The sequence below is a fragment of the Phoxinus phoxinus genome, assembly GCF_949152265.1.
Source record: "Phoxinus phoxinus genome assembly, chromosome: 24".
In the NCBI taxonomy this organism is placed as follows: Eukaryota; Metazoa; Chordata; class Actinopteri; order Cypriniformes; family Leuciscidae; genus Phoxinus; species Phoxinus phoxinus.
Genome location: NC_136899.1, coordinates 9,465,681 through 9,483,663, shown reverse-complemented (window position 1 = coordinate 9,483,663; position 17,983 = coordinate 9,465,681). Strand labels below are relative to the sequence as shown.

General features: G+C 39.7%; 3 protein-coding genes across 4 annotated transcripts in view; 1 reads left to right on the top strand and 2 right to left on the bottom strand.

Moving 5' to 3' along the window:
* Positions 1–6,313, bottom strand: part of rps6ka3b (ribosomal protein S6 kinase, polypeptide 3b) — a 35,345-nt gene extending 29,032 nt beyond the window's left edge. Inside the window, exons 1-2 of one of the 2 annotated variants that reach the window (XM_079602550.1) lie at positions 5,807–6,313; positions 1,217–1,276 (exon numbers count right to left, since the gene is read on the bottom strand). In XM_079602550.1, the coding sequence (XP_079458676.1) occupies positions 1,217–1,276; positions 5,807–5,869 (123 nt within the window). In that variant the 5' untranslated portion in view covers positions 5,870–6,313. The remainder of the gene's footprint in view (positions 1–1,216; positions 1,277–5,806) is intronic. The other variant, XM_079602549.1, reaches the window with a different exon arrangement.
* Positions 6,314–6,857: 544 nt separating this feature from the next.
* Positions 6,858–17,237, bottom strand: pdha1b (pyruvate dehydrogenase E1 subunit alpha 1b). The gene is made up of 13 exons (XM_079602340.1): positions 17,072–17,237; positions 16,171–16,191; positions 15,294–15,362; positions 15,041–15,214; positions 14,852–14,946; positions 12,010–12,044; positions 11,138–11,229; positions 10,973–11,065; positions 10,725–10,880; positions 10,515–10,586; positions 8,570–8,637; positions 8,275–8,383; positions 6,858–7,232 (listed from the first exon to the last, which is right to left on the bottom strand). The coding sequence occupies exons 1-13, from the start codon at positions 17,126–17,128 to the stop codon at positions 7,068–7,070; spliced, it is 1,206 nt and encodes a 401-aa protein (XP_079458466.1). The 5' UTR covers positions 17,129–17,237; the 3' UTR covers positions 6,858–7,067.
* LOC306992982 (uncharacterized protein) lies at positions 12,261–14,819 on the top strand. The gene is made up of 2 exons (XM_079602339.1): positions 12,261–13,583; positions 13,773–14,819. The coding sequence occupies exons 1-2, from the start codon at positions 12,457–12,459 to the stop codon at positions 14,428–14,430; spliced, it is 1,785 nt and encodes a 594-aa protein (XP_079458465.1). The 5' UTR covers positions 12,261–12,456; the 3' UTR covers positions 14,431–14,819.
* Positions 17,238–17,983: the final 746 nt, after the last annotated feature.

Below are 17,983 nucleotides of genomic sequence, written 5' to 3'. Positions count from 1 at the left end.
CACACGCTCTTCTGATTGGCTGTGTTTTTTGATTGAACAAATTGCTTGTCGTCGCTGGAATCGTATCGCATCGATTCTGATTAGGACACGGTGTAATATCTGAAAAAGATATTATTTAAAAAAATGTAGGGAGAAACAGTGCTTCCCATTTTTTTTATTTTGATTATGACGTGTTTTCATGACATTTTTCAATACAAGGCCAAACACAAGTGTGCAGACAAAAGGAGCGAAGAAAGAAACCGTGTGCATTTAACCTACGTCTATCACAACATTTGCAGAGGAGCCGCTTTCAGACACTCTATTCGTTTAAGTGCGTGCTTATGTGTGGGGACGTTCAGGGGGAAAAGCAAATACTCTAGAGAATGTTTTTGATGGACCAGCTTTCTTAGCAAACAAAATCCATAGGTCCATCTGCCCTGCATTTAAAAATCAATGATTCTCAGCACAAGCTAGAGAGGAAGACGGAGGAGTGTTTTAGTGGGAGAGGAGGCCTAAAAAGTCTTCGTCGTTTCCTGTATGAGGTCAGACTGCATGATGTCATAATGAACTCATTAATGGCCTCTGAGTGTAGGAAAAATCCTTCCTGAACTAGAACAACCATTACGGCTTGAACAGAAACGCTCCCACAAACAAAAACAATGAGTACTTTGTTGTCTAGGTTGGTATCTTTTCAGCTGGGACACAGGAATTCTGGGCCCAACACAATGAGTATGGTACAGTACAGTACAGTACAGTGTCACTCAATTTGACTGTAAAACTGTGTCCATGTAACAAGCTGGTTTTCCAGCTTCCCCAACATACATACGGCAATCAAAGGACTAATCGATGCAATTGCCTTCTATGGGGAACACATGATCAATAGCTATCATTTAGCACCAGCTCCCCTTACAGATACACATGTACATGGAGGGACATTTCAGTCCACCTTCTTAGAAGAGCCACTTCTCTATGCTGCATCCTTGAAAAGAAGCTCTTTGAAAAATGTCAAGTGCTACAAAACACTGTACAGCTAAAAAAAAAAAAAAGAAGATCAAAGCCCATGAGGGGACATGTCATGAAAAGATGAGTAGGACACGGATTAAAAAAGGTAGAAAGAGTTTGAGAAACAGACAGCTTGAGAAGACCAAAAAAGAGAGAGAGAGAGAGAGAGAGAGAGAGAGAGAGAGAGAGAGAGACATAAGAAGAGTGTAGAGGCAGGGGGAGGCATGACACTCACTTGACATGATAGATTTTCATCTTCTCCTGTCGAGTCTTCCAAGACATGATGGGGCTCCGTCTGTCATGTGAGAGAAATGTGAATATGGAAAATCAGTGTCTCACGAACCATTGCGAGTAAAAAATAAAATATGTATAATGTGTTAAAGGTCTGAACTGCACCGAACACAGTAGCGCATAGTCAGACCTTTCACTTAGCATAATGCTTGGTCCACATTGCTGCTTATTCTGGCCAAGAACTGTCGACTTCGACAGGAAGAGACCACCTGACCAGCACAAAACAACCAAAGTTCTGGATTTTTATGTGCCAGATAATACCATTATAAACAATCTTCATGAACTTTAGGTCAGATTTTCTGTTTGTCCAAAAGTAATAAGCTCTGATTATTAACTCAAAACAGAATATATAGTTTGTAAGCCTCAGATAAATATATATTTTTTTTCTTTTTACAGTTTAATTCCTATAATATATATATTTATATATTTTTATAAATATTTTCATGTTATGGTCAAGACCCAATAAACAGGCAATAATAAAATGTTATACTATTTATTATTTTGCCTAAATAAATTACAAATAAAACACTAAAATAAGTCTTTTTAAATGCAGAATTTCAGTCAGTGTTAGATGACTATGAAAGCCCATTTCCGCAACATAATAAATAAATCATGTTTTGGTCAATCATAATTATGAAATACTAATCCATAATTATGAAATTAAGTCAAAATTATGACAAAAAGTTTAAATTATCACAAAGTCTAAATTATGATAAAAACGTCCTAATTATGATACAAGTCACTTTTTATCGCCATATTTTATGTCAATGTATTATATCATAATTCAGAGATGTTGTCATAATTTGTTTTATATCATAATTTCAACTTATAATTATGACATACTAAAGTATGATTGAAACTGGCTTCACGGCAAAACTGATCGAAATGTAAAAATAGTTTAAATGAGAATAAAAAATGTAATATCCAATATCAACCGTTACTGATAAATCAAAAAAAAATCTTTAATATCAGTCAATTACAAATGCACCACTAGTCACTGACCTGACAAACTTTATCAAATAGCCATATCATCATCCAGGTCCCTGAAAATTATTTTGTTTAACACTCCCGGATGTTGAGCTGCTGTCAGATATCTGATTGAGGCTTGTGAATTTCACAAGTGCTTTTCTTTTCGTGAAATATGACTCATCAGACAGTCATCGAACTGATTGTGGGCGGTCTGTAGGCAGTCCGTCTGAGGCTGAGACTACATTGAACAATCGCAGTGTGGATCAGTTTCTAAGAGCGATACAAAGCCTTGATTACTACAGCAGACACACACTCGTGCCAATACGAACGTCTGTTCCTCTGCACCAAATGATAGTGGAGGAACGTCTTGTTAGACTACATGCTGTCATTGACTGTTTAGGGTTAATTAGTCAGGGTGGCGCCTCAGACGGGCCGATCTGTCACCGCGAGAGTGAAACTGAGGGATTGCCCGTGATCGTCTGCTGGCTGGAAGGGAACAGTGTGTTACCTGCCACTCTTTTCTCTTTCTCTTTTACAATACCATCGCGGCAGACTTTATTACATGTGGATCAGTCTGGTTGTAGTAATTTCTGAAATTGTTGTGTCGTTCCAGATTAGATGACAGAGCAGGATTGAGTTTTTCTAATAAACCTGCTGTAATTTGCATGCATGAATTCATGCAAACCCTTATCTTCTGCAAATCATCATAAAAAACAGTCAGGGGTATTGAATACTCAGGAAATATGCAGCAATGAAACTGATCAAACTCAGTCTGAGAGAGAGTAAACAGTCATGGTAAAGTGATGGGGGTTAGTGACTAAAGTACATACATTTTTAAACTTTGTTATGAGTAAAGTAACCTTTGAATCCTTCCAATGTATCTTTAGCCACACAAATTCTGTCTAAAATGCATAAGATTTCAAATTTGTTCTCTAACATTTGATACATCTCATTACATTCTATTCTAGGCCTATATAGTAGTGGGTTTAGACACTCACTGTAAAAAAAAATAAAAAGATGAATAAGTTATGACAACATACAGTATGTGGTTACATTGCTTTGCTTTGACTCAAAATAAGTAAACTTTTATTTGTTATAGCCTACAAGATTAAACTCATTTTTTAAAGTCAGTTTAATGTGATTTAAGTTGAAATGACTTAAATATCCGAGTTGACTGTACTTAAAAATGCACTTAAAAGATCAAAAAAGATTAAAAGATAGTTACATGAATGATAGAAACTCATAAAACGAAGAAATGCCCCTAAAAATAAATTCCAAGGGGGAAAAAAATTGCCCCTTAAAGGGTTAATTCACCCAAAAATGAAAATTATTTTATTAATTACAAAACTAACCCTTAAAGGGACAGTTCACCGAACAATACTAAAAGATAAAAATTTTAAAAAAATTGTTTTAAATGTCATGAAACATGAAAAGGCAATATTAGGCAGAACAACCTCAATCATTGTTATTTTGCTCTGCTCAAATGAAAAAATTTAATAAAAAGTCAAACAGTTTTGGGACAACATGAGGGCAGGTAAAGCGTGTCATAATTTTCATTTTCATGTTTGGGTTAGGTAGAATTTCTCTTTAGTATTATCTGGAATTATCTTAAAAAATCCTGTTTTTTTTCCTGCCTCATCTCATGACTCAACGCATGATAACAACTATCAATGTTGGTTACATGATGTAATTAGTTACACGTAACAGAGTTAAATAATTTAATTACAAAATAAATGTAACTGTAATCTGTTATTACTGAGAAAAAATGTATAATTAAGTTAGGTACTTACGAAAATGTTAACGATTACAAAGGGGGTTGCATCTGAATATTTTCTATAAAAAGCTAGGATATGTTGAATAATATTAATTTGTTGCTTTGCCTGTTTTTGATGTTCACGACGCCTGCTGCCATTTAGTAAAGCGATGATATTCTGATACTTTTGATTGGTTCTCGTTTGTATTTGCATTTTGCAACTCACAACGTCTGACAATTGCATCAATCCACATTGCCGCTGAAAGCTTCAAGCTACAACCTGTCTGAGAGTTGCCACCATGGCGTGTGATAAAAATGTATTCTAGTGCTGGAAATTTTAAAATCATTTATCCAGAAATTAGAAAAGCTTGCAAACAATTCAGTGCAAAATATGTTTGCCAACTATTAAAATGCTATCGACATCGAAGGTTTCAATGTTGATCCTGAGGAAGTATCCGCAGATATGAAACTTGGCCTACAGTTAACTGTAAGCAGTCATTAAATAAAGTAGAAAATGTATTGCCTATTCCCACACCATGCTACTAATGTGTATTCTAGATGTATTTTAGCTCTGTATTGCTTGGTGCATGTCCAGTAGTTTATTTAACAATGTTAATCTCCATTCATAACAAATTAGCTAGTCTGCTAGCTAGCTAAAGACGTCTTTATCAACCACACTTATATTTATGAACACTTTGACAGAAAATATATTTAAAAAAAAATCTCCTTGAATAAGGTTGGTAACCATGCCAGATCTATAGTTATTTCATCATTGTATCATAATAACCACACACAGAATAGGACACATGCTTATCCGGTAACGGTTTTATTTTCTATTTGGGTTTATGTAAATGGTTTACTTTTAAGATTAACTGGGTTTTTTTTTTAGGTATTGTTTGATTTCAGTGTTTCCTGTCACAGCTACGCAAAGATTTGATTTCAAAAACAGTATCATAGCTATTCAACTATTTCTTGTTATGATTTTAGATATGCATTTAACCCCAGAACGACATCAAAGTAAAAAGAGGTGCTGAAGTCTGATTATGTGGTGGCTGTGCTTTACAATTAAATTATAATCTTAATTCAAGTGATGAAGGATTTTGAAAGTCAATCAGTGTTGAGTAGGCTACTACTATAAAGGTTAAATGTTTGAAAATGATAGAGAAAGATAGACATTTAGACAAGTAATCAGTTACTTTATTAAAGTAAGTGAAATAGGTATAGGCTACTAACGTTACTTATTACATTTGAAATAGGGGAACTTATCTGTAACCTATTATATTTCCAAAGTGACCTTCCCAACACTGCAACTAATAAATATACACACACATACAGGTTAACTAAACTGATTAAATTTCTCAGTGACAAGGCAAAGATTCCCACAGATGAACCGATTCATCATCATCACTGCACCGGCATGAATCAGACTCGGATTCATGAACATTACGTCGTCTCATTCATAAAACTTAAGTCTCTATTAACAAAACACAGTGAACAAGGTGAACTCATATCCTATTTAAGTAACTACAAGTCAAAAAAGGGAAAAAATGCAAAGGGCCTTTGGCAAACGGATCGTTTAAAAAGCATTTCGCACAGACATCACACTGGCCATAACGTTACTTTATAACGTTAACCGCTAACGTTAATCCTCCAACATCGGATAAAGATCTGGAACAGGTTGTACAACAACGGCACATAGAAACGGCCTCAAAAAAAGAAAAAAGAAGAAGGAAAAAAAAAGAAAAAACAGAAGTAATGCTTTTATAACTAACATGTCAGTGATATAATTCTTCATATGCGTTGGAGACTCACCTCACTCGCCGCACTGCCGATTGCCATCTTTCGCCAAGGGTCAACTAGTTGTGCCAGGGGCATCTTCACTTTTTGGAGGTACCCTTGTTTTATGAATCAGATTCAAAAGAACAATTCTGAGCTACTTTGAAGAGATTATGCCTGTTTGTTTCCACGCTCCTGACACTGATAGAGAAAGCTGGGAATCCGTTACTTGCGTAACGTATCCAAAAGCGCCGCCACCTTTTCGTCCACTCACTTCTGTCAGTCAGTGCAGCGTTTCCATAGAAATAGAATGACCGTGCCCTGATCTCGCGCCAGTCGCCCTATCTCTCTCTCGCTCTCTTCGCTTTCCCGTTTGACAGAAAAAAAACACGTTTACGCGCTATATTCACTTCCGCTTCTTCCAGTATGACGCATTCGATTGGCTGATATGCTTGTCAATCAATGGTAGAGGGGAGGGGCTAAATCTGTGCTGCTCATCGTAGACGGACAGGTGAGAGTGCAGAGCATTTGATGCCCCAACCTGTGAGTGATCCGAGTAAACACGTATTTATATAATAATTACATTTGTTTAATATCATACTTTTACTGTAAGGAAGGTAGTAAATTAGTACGGTCACTCAGAAATATGATCTGTAAATAAGATAATTACCTATTCAGACTCGAATTATGGACACAAAATTATTTATTTCTTCTCTACAAGAAAGCCCAAATAAAAATAAGTTTATCATCAGTTTAATAGTTATTTCTAATATTTATTCCAATGGAAAAAAATACATATTTTGCTTATATTGAAATCCACTATGGACACAATTTATTTAATAAGTGTTGCTCGTCAGTGTGATTCATCATCAGCCATCATAATCTTTTGATGGCATCATATGACACTGTAATGTACGTAAGAATGTACCTCCAATGAATTGGCATGTACTGTACCTTGTCAGTGATTTGACACTTTATTCACATAAGTGGAGAGTGCGACACCTGCTGGGTGAGTCAATTATGATCACTTCTCATGCGTGATTCAGTGACTCAAATACTGACTCAAATACTGACGCAAATACAGGTCAAGTTATTACATATTTATTAATTCCATTCTTAGTTAAATATATAAATGAATTAACAGTCTGCAAAACTACTTGCTAAGTAACAGCTGTTATGGAATATATCTATGACTATATGGATAACAGAAGTTTCATCCATCTTTTTGTGCGTATAGGTTTAAGAAACAGAGCTCCTGTACTATTAGGACTGAAGTGCTGAATCCTCAGCAGGTTCTTTAGCTCGTGGATTTCAGCCTCGTCCAGGGGTTGGTGCCTCTGACCTCTAAGGGTGCATCATTGTAGAAGATGTGGTTGCACAACTCCTCCAGCGGGGGCTCTGGATCAGAGGTAGCAAACTGAGCTGCTTCTTCTATCTCCGTACGTATCTCTGCATCAATGTCCTGTTGTGATTACAACAACATAATAAGGTGATGATAGGGTGAGGTATTCATCACTTAGGGGCCCGTCTTGTGATCCTCAGCAGGTAAAAAAGACAATGGGTGCATCTCAATTTACTCCCTAGCTTCCTAGGCCGTGAACCAGTACATTGTGTACAATTCAGGCACTGGTATGGAAAGGACAGTAAGGACCCTGGCTCACTACACATTGGGACACCGGTGACTCTATTTCCAGCGACATGGCAACATCCTTTTTGTACAACATTACTACTGTTCATTATGAACAACTGCGGAAATTATATCTTTAATTTTTTTTACATATATGTGCAAAATTTCAGACATAAATACTTTATAAATGTTTGCTAGATTATGTGTATTGCCTTTTTGGTGATGTATGTTTATGCTGACATTTAATTAAATAAGAGTTTGTATTTAAAAAAATGAATGTACTATATTTTTTTGTTTCAATAATATTTATTCTTTAATATTTTATATTTTGAGAGGACTTAATGGTACAAAACAATATTCAGATATAATTACGCACCATTTATTTCTATATAAAATCAAATATTAGTAAAAAAATATATATTATTTCATATAATTTTCAATTATTACAGTTTAAGTAAATAAGTCAGATTGGAGCTATATAATTGGAGAAATAAAGAAAATCATAATGCTGTTTATTCCCCAGTAGGTTATAAGAGTATTTTCAGACATAATTACTTACTTTTATAAGATTTTGCATTTGGAATTTGGATATATATTTTGACATGATCAGAGACCCCATAAAATTGTTCTGTATTTTCTAATTTGTCGTATTTCCCATTAATTTCCTATAATGTTCCTTTTTTGACCGTACAGAATCAGAAGTGTTCTTTTTTGTGTGTTCATATAGCACATGTCACAAAAGTCACAATGTTTGGCACCATTAGATTACATTTTTAAAAATTAAAAACATAAATCAAAGGATTAAGGTCTGTTCATCTCTTGATAAAATAAAGAGTGCAATAGACACAAAAAAATTAATCATGTAAAAATGAAGTACCTTGATCTCCTCCACCCTAGCCATGTTGCTACTAATCATGCGGTCCTTCAGCATAGAGATGGGGTCACTCTTACTGCGAACTTCCTGGATCTCTTCACGTGTGCGATAACTAAGGGCAGAAAAGCACCGATTGAAGGTACAGCGAATAGTGAGCTGAGCTATGATGTGCAAACTAGCTAAAACTAAGGAAAGAATGTGATTATGGAGGTTAGAAGATGAGGACATGGTTTTAAACACGACGAGGAAGGATGAGCGCCTGCCACTGGGACGGGGGAAGGTTGAAGGTCAACCTCACCTGACCCCAGGATCGCTCATGCTGTGGCCATGGTACCGATATGTCTGGAGCTCCATTAGTATGGGACCCTAGAGAGCACAGGCCAAACATTTTCCCACCAGTAACAAACTAGCCCTTGCTTAAATCTATAAGCCCTACTTGACTTGTTAAAGGGATAGTTCACATAAAAATGAAAATTAGCCCATGATTTACTCACCCTCAAGCCATAGGTGTATATGACTTTCTTAGGCCGGAAGCTAGTTATTAGGGGCCAAGCACTGAAGGTGCGGGCACCTATTGTATCTGTTCCGGTTCTTATTCTTCTTCTTTTTTTTCTTTTTCCGACTGGGCGTCTATGGCAGCCTATAGAACCGTTTGCGGGAAACTTATGAAAATTGGCACAGTGATAGAGGACAGCCTGAACTATCACCATAGCAAATTTGGAGTCTCCAACTCATTCCCTCTAGCGCCACCAGCTGTTCAAAGTTCCACTCATGTTTATGCTAATAACTTTTGAACCACAAGGGCTAGAAACAAAATTCTTTTTTCCTCTGATTCCTGAGCTCATGACGATTCGATTGCACCATATGACGTCATTTTCCGTCATAATAGTTTTCCCGCCATTTTGAATTTTCCGAAAAACGTACTTTTTCGAACTCCTCCTAATTGCTCCGAATTTCACGAAAATTGAACCAGATCAACTCCAGACCATGACGACAAAAAGTTATGGAATTCAAGTTGATTCGAATTACCGTTCTCGAATACCGCGCAAATAAATTTTACGTAGCGCTTGCAAAAACAGACGTAAGGCCGTATCTCCACAACGCTTTATCGGATTCAGACCAAATTTGGTACATGTCATCACAAGCATGACCTGAGGCTACATGCTGCGTTTCGGCGCAGCGCCACCTACTGGTCCGGAGATATGAAGAATTTATATTTTTGCTTATAACTTCTGAACGGTTTGTCCAAAAATCACAAAAGTGGTCTCGTTAGATTCAGGGCATCGTGCTGAGTCGACTGATATCCAATTTTCCCATATCGGCCATTTTGGCTGTCGGCCATTTTGAATTATGTGCTAAAATGCTGTATTTTATGAACGCATGAACGTATCGTTACGAAACTCAGTATGGGTCATCAGTACAACGCCCTAAAAGTACTCAAAAATTTATGAGACAGCGCCACCTTTTGGTCAAAAGTTATAATGAAATTTCCAAAAATGCTAATAACTTTTGAATAAATTTGCCTATAGTAATGACACTGATCTCAATAGATTCCTTGGGTTATGCTGAAAACATAGATACCAATTTTGCCATAGTCAATCAAAGTTCCTGTCCGCCATCTTTATTTTCTTTTAAAACCTACTTTTTCGAACTCCTCCTAGACCGAACGTCCGATTTTCACCAAAATCGGATCGTGTCATCTCCAGACTGTGCCGAGTAAAAGTTATGGATTTCGTGTCGATAGACAAAACCGTTTTCGTATACCGCAGTGGCAAAGTTGAGGCATGATGCCAAAATGACTATTCAGGCTTTATATCTGCAATGCCTTGACATATTGACACCAAACTTTGTATGTGTCATTGTCACTTCACTCTGACCACATCACATCAGTTTCGTAACTGCGCCACCTATTGGTCGAAAGTGATAATCATATTTTTAGTTATTGTATGTGATTTTTCAACCATTTTGCCAAAATTCATCTTCAAATGTCTTTAATTGCTCTTTGCTGCAGTGGGTCTCACACTCCCAGCCACTTTGGCATGTCTTGTCGTCTTGCTTGCGCTTGGCCCCGGTGATTGCTGCTTGCAGCTATATTTTTACTTTATAAAGTTTTAAATGTGAATATTATTTTAAAGTAAATGTGAGTTCTTTTATGATGGATGGATGCACTTTTTTGAGCTTCATACTGATGGTTGAAATTCACTGTTAGTAAAGTTAGTAATATATGTCATTTTTTCTGTTACCTTTCCAGATCTGCAAAAATCTGCTGCAAACCTGGTTGCCTCTCTCACACCAAGAACATCCATACCATCCACCTGGAGAAAACAAAGAAAAGGGCTTGACTTATTTGCTCACATGTGCCTTTTATGTACATCTGTAAAGAAATTGCATGCACTGGTGAATATAATAACATGGTGAGGCGTCTAGAAAAAAAAAGAAAGAAAGACAGTCACCCTCAGGCCAGGAATATAGTCTCCTCTCTTGTAATAGTCTGTACTGGCTGAGGCCCGTTCCACTGATGTCCCCATGCCATATTTATTATTCTCACAGATGAAAATGCAGGGGAGTTTCCACAAAGCTGCCATGTTAAATGACTCAAAGATCTGGCCCTGATAAGGGGACAGATCAGATAAAGCGTTATTTTGCAACAGCAGACTGCACACAAACCTGTGAGCGCATGCATGGAGGAAGTTGCTCTCACCTGATTAGCAGCTCCGTCCCCATACAGAGTAACACAAACCTCGTTTTTACCCTGATACTGGCACGCCAAGGCCACACCTGCCCCAAGAGGAACCTTCCAAAGTGAGATTTAGATTAAGAAATGCTTGATGTAATATTGTAGTAAGATATGATGCGTGCATCTTACCTGGGCACCAACAATACCATTCCCGCCATAGAAATTCTTGGCATACATGTGCATAGAGCCGCCCTTCCCTTTGGCAACACCACCTCTTCGGCCTGGAATAGATTGTGAACATGTTCAGATTCGAGCTGGTTATTGCACATTTCTTGATTTGATTCCAATTCACAAACTCTAAATTTGATTTGAGTCAGTTGGGTATTTTCCAGTTTCAGTCCATTTGACTTATGTAAGAAATTCTCTGTAAATTATGGAAATCTTTCATTTGATAACAGTTCAACTGCTATTTACACTATCAAAACACTTCTTCAAAAGTTGGGAGTCAATATGTTTTTTTTTATGTTTTTGAAAAAAGTTTATTATGCTCATTGCTCACGAAGGCTATATTTATTTGATCAAAAATACATTAAAGACAATAATGTATGACATTTAATATGTCTTAAAATGTCATTTATTCCTGTGATGGCAACGCTTAATTTTCAGCATCCATTACTTTAGTGTCACGTGATCCTGAATCGAGTTATTGTTGTATATACTGTATGCAGATCACATTAAATTGGAAAAACTGTATTTTACTCAGCCCTGCAGGATTTCTATTTTAAAGGGATAGTTCATCCAAAAATTAAAACTTCTTTCTTCTGTTGAACTAAAAATAAGATATTTTGAAGAACGTTGGTAACCAGACAGTTGAAGGTAGCCAATGACAATGAAAAATTCTATGCAGCCAACATTCTCTAAAACAACTTCTTTTGTGTTCAATAGAAGAAATAAACTCATACAGGTTTGGAACATCTTGAGGGTAAGTAAATGATGATAATATACTTTAAATTTTTGGGTGAACTATCCCTTTAATGCAGTTTAATGGAGGACGTCCCCACCTGTGAGCTCTGCCATGATCTCTTTCACAGGCACACTGTCACAGTGTCTGGTTTGTGTATCCCCGGGTATCCACTAGAGGTCCTCGTCCCCCACGTGTCTGTCACATTATGAACTGCATTCCCCACAATCCTTGTCTGCACTAATCACTGTTCACTGCACTCAGCTGTTCCCCGTCATCATTGTTCCCAGCTGTTCCCTGTTTCATTGTTAGTTCTGTGTGTATATATACCCTGTCTGTTTTAGTGTCTGTCACGGAGTCCTTGTATAATATCACACCACTTCCGAGTTCTGCTTTGTTGCCCGTTTTGTATTGTTTTATGTTTTTGGATTGCTTCTCTGGTTTTGACCCCTGCCTGGACTGTTAACGAGTACGGATAACCCTAATAAACTGCAAATGGATCTAACCCCTGCTTCCTGTGTGTGGTTCGTGACAGAAGGACTCCGTCATGAATAGATCCAGCGGTAAGGGTTTTCGTGGCTCTTCCCCAGCCATCAAGAGGGAGAGTTCGAAGGAGGTTCCACCGCGGATGAACATTTTTCAATGTTTTGCGCTATGGGCCCATCAAACGGAGATCATGGCGACCAAATCCCCTGAGCCTCCTTCAGTCAGGCAGGAATCTTTTGAGGGAACCCGCCTGGCCAAGTTTTCTGGGACCCGTGGAGGCTGCAGGGGAGGAGGTACTAGAGGCGACTTCCAGCACCACTCTCCGCCTCAGTCGCTCTTCCACCCTGGGCCGGTGATGCTTGACCCAGAGCTCCCTTCACCATTGTTCCTGTCCCGCCTGGAGCCTACTCCTCGCCATCGAACACGGTGGAGGAGGAGGAAGACTTCCTGCCTCCTTAATGACCCAGAGACCATCCCGGAGCAGCCCGCTGTCATCCCGGAGGCCGTCCTCTCCGAGCAGCCCGTTGTCGTCCCGGAGGCCGTCCCCTCCGAGCAGCCCGCTGTCGTCCCGGAGGCCGTCCCCTCCGAGCAGCCCGCTGTCGTCCCGGAGGCCGTCCCCTCCGAGCAGCCCGCTGTCATCCCGGAGGCCGTCCCCTCCGAGCAGCCCGCTGTCGTCCCGGAGGCCGTCCCCTCCGAGCAGCCCGCTGTCATCCCGGAGGCCGTCCCCTGCGAGCAGCCCGCTGTCGTCCCGGAGGCCATCCCCTTCGAGCAGCCCGCTGTCATCCCGGAGGCCGTCCCCTGCGAGCAGCCCGCTGTCGTCCCGGAGGCCGTCCCCTCCGAGCAGCCCGCTGTCGTCCCTGAGATTGTCTCGGAGCTGCCCAACATCAGTCCTGCCACGGCCAAGAGAGCGGTCTTCCTCCTTTATGCAGTGGCGGTACTGCATGCGTGGAGGAGGCACAGGATGTCTACCGATCCAGAGACCGTTCCAGTACCAGAGGTCGTCCTCGAACAGCCCCCTGTCGTCCTGGAGGTCGCCCCGGGGCTGCCCACCATCAGTCCTGCCACGGCCAATAGGATTGTCTTCCTTTTTTATGCGGTGGTTGTATTGCATGCATGGAGAAGACATGCGAGTACTGCCGATCCAGAGACCGTTCACGTCACGTCTGCCGAGCCTGAGCTTCACGTCACGTCTGCCGAGCCCGAGCTTCACGTCACGTCTGCCGAGCCCGAGCTTCACGTCACGTCTGCCGAGCCCGAGCTTCACGTCACGTCTGCCGAGCCCGAGCTTCACGTCACGTCTGCCGAGCCCGAGCTTCACGTCACGTCTGCCGAGCCCGAGCTTCACGTCACGTTTGCCGAGCCCGAGCTTCACGTCAGGTCTGCCGAGCCTGAGCTTCACGTCACGTCTGCCGAGCCGGAGCCGGTGTCTGTTGCTGTTCCTGAGCTGGTGTCTCTTGCTGTTCCTGAGCTGGTGTCTGTTGCTGTTCCTGAGCCGGTGTCTGTTGCTGTTCCTGAGCCAGGGTCTGTCTCTGTTCCGCCTTGGTCTTCACCGCCATGGCCGCCCGAGTGGTCGGCTTCACCCTGGTCGTCTCCGCCATGGCCGCCCGAGTGGTCGTCTTCACCCTGGTCGTCTCCACCATGGCCGCCCGAGTGGTCGGCTTCACCCTGGTCGTCTCCGCCATGGCCGCCCGAGTGGTCGTCTTCACCCTGGTCGTCTCCACCATGGCCACCCGAGGGGTCTTCTCCGCCGTGGCCGCCTGAGGGGTCTTCACCGCCGTGGCCATCCGAGGGGTCGTCTTCGTCCTGGTCGTCGCCCGAGGGGTCTTCACCACCCTGGCCACCCGATGGACTGTCTGCTTCGCCCTGGCCGCCCGATGGACTGTCTGTTTCGCCCTGGCCACCGCTTAAGCCGTTCCCCCTTGTTCCTGTTCCCCTCCATGGACCTGGCCCCCCGTGCCGCCCCCTGATCCTCCACCATTTCACCTTCCGCCTGTACTCTTGTTTTATTTGTTATGTCTTGGAGCGTCTCTGGTAGCCGCTCCGTAGGAGGAGGGTTATGTCACAGTGTCTGGTTTGTGTATCCCCGGGTATCCACTAGAGGTCCTCGTCCCCCACGTGTCTGTCACATTATGAACTGCATTCCCCACAATCCTTGTCTGCACTAATCACTGTTCACTGCACTCAGCTGTTCCCCGTCATCATTGTTCCCAGCTGTTCCCTGTTTCATTGTTAGTTCTGTGTGTATATATACCCTGTCTGTTTTAGTGTCTGTCACGGAGTCCTTGTATAATATCACACCACTTCCGAGTTCTGCTTTGTTGCCCGTTTTGTATTGTTTTATGTTTTTGGATTGCTTCTCTGGTTTTGACCCCTGCCTGGACTGTTAACGAGTACGGATAACCCTAATAAACTGCAAATGGATCTAACCCCTGCTTCCTGTGTGTGGTTCGTGACACACACGTCTGGTGTAGGTGTAACCATGAGCTCTATATGCCGTGATCACATGATCCATGGGATTGATACCAGCCTCAATGCCTACAGCACAGGCTTCCTGAGAGGTAACGAGAAGACAAATCATTTGACATTGACTGTGTTATGTGTGTACACAGCTGTTATAGACTACAAGGTATTCAGTTTTGAATTACCTGGCCATCATACAGGTGACAGAAGCCTCGTATGATCTTTTGCTTGTAGAGCTGATCTGCCTTCAGCTCCATGCGTCTCATGGTCTGCATAGTGCGGTAGTACCTGAGTCCATCCTCTCTGGTGAGCACCGTCTGCAACGCAGGGCCTTCGTCCAAGCGATGAAGGTCACACCTCTAAGATTGAACCATGTTTACTTTTTTCTTGAATGAACAAAGTTTTCTGTGCATGGTTTAAGCTAATATGAGAATTTACCTTGATGTCAAAGCTGGCTTGAGGTGTGAAGTCTGCAAAAGAACGTGCTGATACCACCATTCTGGAGCCCTGGGGAAGCGAGAAGTGCAGAGCCGAAATACAACTATGAAAAAGCATTTAATTTGACAAGAATCATCATGTGAGATATTGAAGGCCATTCGATACTGTGAAACACTAATGTACCTAAAATACTGTTCAAAAGTTTGAGGTCAGTAAAGAAATTAATATTTGTATAATATTTATTCTCATTTTAAAGAATTTTACATTGTAAAAAAAATAATAATAATCAAATCAATGCTGTTCTTTCAGTACTTTTATTCATCAAAGATTCCTAAAAATAATATATCACTGTTTCCATGAAAAACGTAAGCAGCACAACTGTTTTCAACATCGATAATAGTAAGAAATGTTTCTTGAGCCGCAAATCTGCATTTTAGGATGATTTCTGAAGGATCATGTGACACTGAGGACTGATGCTGAAAATTCAGCTTTGACATCACAGGAATAATGTACAATTTAAAATACAGTTATTTTAAATTATAATAATATTTGACTAAATTAGCCCACTAGTTTTAGTTGATCAAATAAATGCCTCTTTCAAAAACATGAAAAATCTTGCCGACTTTTGAACAGTAGTGTTACAGTTGGTCAACTATATAATAACACAGATATTCCATAATGTGTATGTAGTCTTTGAAATGACTCGAGATTAAAAGTAAACAAAACGTTTTAGATCTGGCATGAATGATTAAATATAACCCAACTGATTGAAGAAGACTACACTTTTCTATTTTTGATAACATATTCCTGTGACACTAATAGGATGGTTGAGCTGGTGTTGCTGGATCACATGGAGAAGTTAAAGTCCAGATCTTACCTCGGACACTGTCTGGGCACCCTATAAAACAACCAAAAAGATAGAAATCATTGCACTGTATACATTTTGTACATTACTGAATTAACTATATTATAAAGATAGTATAAAGAAAATCATATAAATAGCTAAATGACATATCAGGAAAAAGACCTGGGATTTTAATAGATAAGTAAACTATCTTTTAAACCAACCTTATTTAACATGATATGCAAACCCTTCTGTTACTAGGTAAAGCAAACTTTGTTTTAATGATTACTTCATTGTTAATCACAAGATTCTAACATCTGTCTAGTTTCATTTCCCATATGTTATTTTCACACACACACACACACACACACACACACACACACACACACACACACACACACACACACACACACACACACACACAAGTCATGAGTTTTCATCAAAAAAGGCACACATACATTCATTCAGCCTAAGTACAGAACGTCTTAGTACATTGTGTTAGCATGTTAAATAAGGTTAGATCTTAGAAACATGGTTAGTTTAATATATCGTTTAAAACACAATATGGTTTGTAATGACGTCCATGTAAGAACAAACATCAATTCTCATTTCAATATATTACAGTTGGACTGTACCACAGGCTCTGAATGGCTTAAACAAACTATTATGATAAGATAACAAACAATAGAGGCACCAAACCAGTGCAGACTCTGCCTTTTAATCAAATACAATCAGTTCAGTGTCCATTTAATTTACTGTAAGCATGAATTTGTATTTACTGAACACCATCTACAAGGTCGATGAGTCTACAGAGATCTAGTTTAGCCTCTTGTAAATCTTTTAATGCCCCTAAGCTAAACAGAGCTTGAATCTTTCAATGCCTCTGTCTCTTTAATAGCAAACAGATAACCAAACAGACACTTATGATACCTACATTTATTTTGGCACCGCCCTTGAATGCGTTTGCAATTACTGTCAGCATGTTCTGCATGCTCCAAACCCCAGGCTGAGTGAGCAGGAGTGTTTCAGGAGGATCAACACCACACAGTGAGCTGAAGCCAGAAAACACACACACTAGCTCAGTGTGGCTGAGGATTTGACTTCCCTCTGTTTCAAGAATTAAAGTTCAACTTAACTTTGCACAGAAACAGCAACAATACATTTAAAAAATAATTGATTCAAATTTAAATAATAAATGTAATATAACGATATTAAGTCCTATTAAGCATATTTGTAATAATATGATGGACACAGCAAATCTTTGTGGGGTTCCCTAAGGCAAAACATTTTTAAAATTAAGGCTCAGTCATTTGTATGTTAGCACAAAATAAAAAAAAATCATCAAATAATGATAGATAGATAGATAGATAGATAGATAGATAGATAGATAGATAGATAGATAGATAGATATAGATAGATAGATAGATAGATAGATAGATAGATAGATAGATAGATAGATAGATAGATAGATAGATAGATAGATAGATAGATAGATAGATAGATAGATAGATAGATAGATAGATAGATAGAAAAGCAACTCAATAGGTAAGCAAGGAATGAGGAATATAAGGAATAGTTCTGGCAGAATATCTGAGTTACAATTTTATTTTGTAATTACTTGTGAGAAATTATTTATGACACATACATTAAAAGATAGACTCGGTCTTCTTGGTGTATGTAAATGTAGTTACTATGCCTATCTGATTGTTCTGAGTTATAAGCAGTAACAGGACTTTTATTTTGAAGACTTGTAAAGCTCGTCATTTACGGTCATGTTATTTTCGTGAAATAGAATAGTGCCACCAAGCGGTAAAGAACAGTTATAGCAGAATGTTGTCTTTTCATG

Excerpts from the sequence above, each read along its gene's own strand:
- LOC306992982 (XM_079602339.1), top strand. The coding sequence starts at position 12,457 with ATGAATAGATCCAGCGGTAAGGGTTTTCGTGGCTCTTCCCCAGCCATC. Across the intron at positions 13,584-13,772 it reads GAGCCTGAGCTTCACGTCAC|GTCTGCCGAGCCTGAGCTTC; the intron begins GTCTGCCGAGCC and ends GCTTCACGTCAG.
- pdha1b (XM_079602340.1), bottom strand. The coding sequence starts at position 17,128 with ATGCAGAACATGCTGACAGTAATTGCAAACGCATTCAAGGGCGGTGCC. Across the intron at positions 15,215-15,293 it reads AAGCCAGCTTTGACATCAAG|AGGTGTGACCTTCATCGCTT; the intron begins GTAAATTCTCAT and ends GTTCAATCTTAG. Across the intron at positions 10,587-10,724 it reads ACTATATTCCTGGCCTGAGG|GTGGATGGTATGGATGTTCT; the intron begins GTGACTGTCTTT and ends TGTTTTCTCCAG.